Below are 5,270 nucleotides of genomic sequence, written 5' to 3' on the forward strand. Positions count from 1 at the left end.
AGAAGAAATCGAGGCAGGAAAACCACAGGGGATTGAGGTTACCCAGACCAGCTGTGAAGGCTTGAGAAAGTCAGTTGGCCTCTTGAGCCAGTTTCCTTGTTCAAAATAATGTCTACCTAGAAGCGTTGTTAGGAGAATTAATGGAATTATGAATGTAAGGAGCTTGGCACATAGCCAAGTGCTCAATAGGCCATTTTAATGTATATGTCAAGATTCTGAAGGGAGAGCTGACTTAGAGATGTGCTAAGACCCACCAAGGAGCCCTGGTGGCACAGTGGCTAAAGCACTTGGCTGCTAACCAAAAGGTTGGTGGTTCAAACCCACCAGCCGCTCTGTAGGAGATAGATGTGGTAGTCTGCTTCTGTAAAGATTACAGCCTAGGAAACCCTATGGGGCAGTTCTACTCTGTCCTATAAGGTCACTAAGAGTCGGAATCTACTCTATGGCAATGGGTTTGGTTTTGGTTTAAGACCCATCTGGACACTGCAAAAAATCCTGAGACTGGCCTTCCCTGAAGGCTGCACGCCGCCCTCGTGTGGTCGAAACTATATTTGTCTGGGAATAGTGGTGCCTTTAATGCAAAACTTAAAAAACCAGTATTCATTCCTTTCTAATTCTTTTAACTACAGAACCATGTTTTGAGATTCAGGCTAATCTGGTCATATTGCTCTGACTGTTTAAGAGCAGCTTCTGATGTGCAGAATTCCATTTCAGCTTTCAGAGGAATGTTAATGAGACAAAAACGTCGTTTTAAAAAGCACAAACGTGGTGGGGAACTGCAGTGTTGGCACTTGTAATAAAGAAGGGCAAGAGAAGCTTGGCCTAGGGGGACCATGAATTAACTAGCAGAACACGCTGCCCAGGACAACTTTACACGGCTCCACCCAGCGGCTCTAATTTGAGTCTTATAAATGCCTGGCTTTGTGGCCTTCTCCACAGGCCGCGGAGGGAATGACCTTTGAAGTTCTGTGCCCTTAGCCAGAGCCCAGAGTATCTTTTTTTGTTTGTTTGTTTTACAAAGGGTTATATTTAAGACAAGAGGCAGCCAGCTTACGCCTGGACCAGAAAACCACCGTCAGAAAAAAACAAACAACTTACTCTTGAAAAGCTGAAGATTTGAAACTGTGTTTGTGGATATTTTAATCTCTCATGTTTTCACTCAAAAACTGGGCATCCTTTCATGGGATTTCAGCTGGTGCATGACTGTACCCCCTCAGAATGGTACCCCTACTACTCAACATCGGGGGCAGGTAAGGGTAGGAGGGACAGTGATTAGAAGGTCTGTTACTCATCCCTGAGCCAGCGATGGATATTTAAAAAATATCGTTAGGTGTACTGCACAGCAAAAGATAGCTCAGAAAAGACTACTTAAATATCCCACTTGTGCAGCTCAAAACTGTGACAAAAGAAGTTTCTTCCCCAGGGTTTGGCTCACCTGCCACCATGCCAAACCACCCAGGAGAGGAGGACCTCAGAAGTGAGGGGCAAGGGGGTCACCTGCACAACCAAAGTCAGAATCCTGGGCCTAGAAACCTGCATTTTAAACTCACTCCCCAGGTGATCTTTACATATGTGGGCCACAGCTTTAGGATATCACCTCGACCTGGGTTTTTCAGGATTTCACAAACCAGTAACCTTACAGAAAACAAAAAACCTTCAGGATTCACTTTGAGTTGCTGGTTTATTATTTTGCAAAGAGCATCAACAAACGGAGGTGCGGTTCCTGCTAGCCTTGTTCATAAAGCACTGCAGGCATTTGGCTATAAAAACCTCTGTATGTGGTCTTTATTGCCCAATCTGCTCAGAAAGGTGCAAATGACATGGGGTACAGCATTTGGGAACCCCGAGGGGCTTTGGGCAGCACTTTGGGGTGAGTGAGGGATCCAAAAGACAAGGCTTACTAGAGGAAAACATCATCTTACACTCATTTATTACATTATATATATATATGCAGGTCTGTCTTATGTACAATAGTTGATTCTATCGAATAATCACACTGAAGGCACTCTCCTGGTAATCGTCCCGAAACAGATTCAGGTAAAGGAGATATTTATGCACTCCACGGACTATCGACCACTTGGGACATCATTACTGACTTCAGCTTTGAGGCCATACACACAATTCAAAATACACATTTCACTTGGTTAAGGCGGTACAAGTGGGCTGAAAGAAACCACGGGATTCAGAAAAATTAAACTGTATTTCACTTGCATCAGAGCCACAGGTGAACAGCAGATAGTGTGTGAGTCTCAAAGCTCTTTTATTGCAGTGTGAGCGGCTTCTGCACGTCTAAGGTGACGGCACAGCGGGTGGGGAACAGCTGGTGGGATCGGTGGGCGGCTCCACCAAGGGCTCATTTCTTCTCCGCCTCTCCCTTCTTGGGCTCTTGTTTCAGTTTGTAATCAGCCAGGGCGGCCTTGATTGCGTCCTCAGCCAGCACTGGAGGTAACGGAAGGAAACAGAGCACGTTTCTAGACACGGAGGACAGGGTCTCAGGAATAGAATCTTTAAGGGCTGGAGGACAGAGGTGCTGGGAGGGGCTAAACAGAGTCACCCAGCCAGGGTGCTGGGGGTGAGAAGCAAGCCGGCCAGCTGTTTCCTGAGCAAGGTTACCCCTGCGGGGGCGTTGGTGGGGGTCGAGTTCATTCACTTCAAGTGCTCAGAGCAAGGCCCTTGAAGGTGCTTGAGGAATGTGAGCTGTTAGCTATCAACTGTGAAGTGCAGTGCCCACCAATGAGAAAAGGGGGAACTTCCATTTCCAAACATTCTGGCTTCAGAGCCACAGACGGCAGTTAAAGTACCTGGGACTCCAGGCTAGTTCCTCAGCTTTGGAACCCACTTTGTCTCTCTGTAAAACTGGAGTAATCCTGCTTTTCTTGCTAGGATGTGAGGACTGAAAAGAGTCAACTTCTATCCAGTGTCTGACCCACAGCAGGAACATAATAAATGCTAGGTCTCTTTTGCTCATGTGACAGCCTATGTAGCGGATGCCGGTTGCACTAGTTGGTGCAACTTGGGCCAGGTCAATTTGCTAATGGGCTCGTGCCTGTCACATCACCCTCTAATGATCAACAGTTTGAAGATTTGAAGAGCTGATAATAAAAGGGAAGGCATGTCTACCATTACTGAACATTTTGATTAAAGAGTCTACAGAAGAATCCTGATCAAAAGGGGGAAAATGTAGAACAGAATTTAAAATTCTAAAGGACTTGAGACTTCCTGGAGCCATGGACGTTGGATGAAACCCTGAAACTATTGCCCTGAGGTAATCTTTAAACCTGAAACCAAAAATATCCCCTGAAGCCTTCTTCAAACCAAACAACAGTTAGCTTAGCTAGTAAAAAATGTCTGCCTGAGCATTATGCTTTTTAAAGAACTATCTATATGGGATCAAACTGACAACAGCAACTCAAAAGATTAGAATAGGAACCTTAGAGGGCAGTGAGTTTATGTTAATGGAGGAGGGACAACTCAGAAAAGAAGGGTGAGAATGGTTGCACAACTCAAAGAACGTAATCAATGTCACCGAAAGGTACAATAGAAACTGTTGATCTGGTGTATGTTTTGCTGTGTATGTTCTCAACAATAACAAAATAAAATAATTAAAAAAAAGAAAGTGAGGCCATGAGGGAAAAGTAAACATTTAGAGAGCTAAAATGACAGCAGAAAGTAGTTAAGCAGCAGAGAGCATTAGCTAAAGGCTCTAGTACTTAAAAACGCCTAATGGAAAGGCTGGAACTTTCCAGAAACATGTGAAAATGTTTACAAGCTATGACCTTTCTTCACAAGGACTTGCAATTCCAGCTCAAGTGGAAGGAACTTGCTCTTAGCAGGCTTCCTGAAGACTGCAAAGCTTGTCCCTACTCTAGCGCCCAGTTCTCCCATGAGTCTTAGCCTGGCAAGAGGCCTGGCTCTCTGTTGATTTTTAACTAATTTGGTCAGTAAACCTCTAGCAACATGTTAAGGGTAACGGTTCCCATTCCCTCTTTCCCTAAGAAGGTTAAGAGCGGATGGAAAAGGTATTAGACTTAACACACAGACCAAACTGGAAAGCCAGGCATTACGTCTGAAGGCACCTGGGCTTTCTCTAAAGGACGGGTGTAGAGGAGAATATTGCACAACTGGGCTTAGTCACTCCATGTACAAGGACAACCCTGATACTAGCAGCAACGAGACAGGAAGTGAGGGAACGCACAATCAACGGGATCATGGTCAAAGTTGAATTTTCTCCTCTGTTGGTCCTAACTTTGGTGCGATGGGATGGGAGCCACACAGACTCTGGGAGCTTTAATCCTGGTCTCCCACTTATGAGCTGTGTAATGAGGGCAACTTAACCCAAGCCCATTTCCTCATCTGTAAGAAGGGTGATGGTACCTACCTGGAGGGTGTTTCTGAGGTTGAGACAATGCACGTCAAGGGCTCAGTGGGACGCCCAGGCACACCACCTCATGGTCTCTTAGAAATCACTGTGAGATCATGGGGGACTGACCCTCCGAGAATCCTAAAGACAAACCCATGAGCTCTAACCCTCAGAGGATCATAAACTCACGAGCTTGGCTCTCCTGGTGCTACAAAGATGGAACTCATGACCGCAAAGGCTCACAAGTTCTCTTTACCCTGTTACCCTGCCACAAACACAAGTCGATGCCACTACAAAATGGCTCCTGACTGTCCCAGCCCCTCAGTGTTTTGCAGGGCAGAGACTTACTGGAGCAGTGCAGTTTCACGGGAGGCAGGCAGAGTTCCTTGGCGATATCTGTGTTTTTGATGGTCAAGGCTTCTTCAACCTAAGGGGCAGAGGGGAAGGATGAGCAGGTCCAGCAGTGCTTTAACTGGTGAGGGACAGATAATAACAAAGGAAGGCCAAAGACTGCGGCCGGGCAGGCTGTGCGGGGGGCTTCTGTTTAATAACTCAAAGAACCAAGGACCTTCTCAGGACTCCCATGTGGGCATCAAAACTGCAGCTGGATTCTCCAGTGTGAAGTATACCCATCTGCACTGCTTGGCCAGGTTCGCAAGGGAGGCAAAGACACACCTTACAAGCCAGGAGTGGAACCTGTGAGAAGTATCAGGAAGCTGCCTGAGGCCAGCAACAAGAGTCCTTTAAAAACGCAGTCATTTCCTGTGTTAGTTTTGTGAATCTGAGCCTCTCTAACGTCTTTACATAAAAGTACAGAATAAATTCCTAAGTAAACAAACAATTAGCAGGGTTGAACGGCCTCAGGAGAGGTTGGGGACATGTAAAATAAGCCAATGGCCGTCCAGCACTG

General features: G+C 46.0%; 1 protein-coding gene across 1 annotated transcript in view; it reads right to left on the reverse strand.

The window, feature by feature from the left end:
* Window positions 1–1,914: 1,914 nt before the first annotated feature.
* Window positions 1,915–5,270, reverse strand: part of ISCU (iron-sulfur cluster assembly enzyme) — a 7,157-nt gene continuing 3,801 nt past the window's right edge. Inside the window, exons 3-4 of the mRNA XM_023733737.1 lie at window positions 4,709–4,787; window positions 1,915–2,439 (exon numbers count right to left, since the gene is read on the reverse strand). Coding sequence (XP_023589505.1) covers window positions 2,354–2,439; window positions 4,709–4,787 — 165 coding nt within the window. The 3' untranslated portion in view covers window positions 1,915–2,353. The remainder of the gene's footprint in view (window positions 2,440–4,708; window positions 4,788–5,270) is intronic.

Source organism: Trichechus manatus, unplaced genomic scaffold, assembly GCF_000243295.1.
Source record: "Trichechus manatus latirostris isolate Lorelei unplaced genomic scaffold, TriManLat1.0 scaffold00061, whole genome shotgun sequence".
Taxonomy (NCBI): domain Eukaryota; kingdom Metazoa; phylum Chordata; class Mammalia; order Sirenia; family Trichechidae; genus Trichechus; species Trichechus manatus.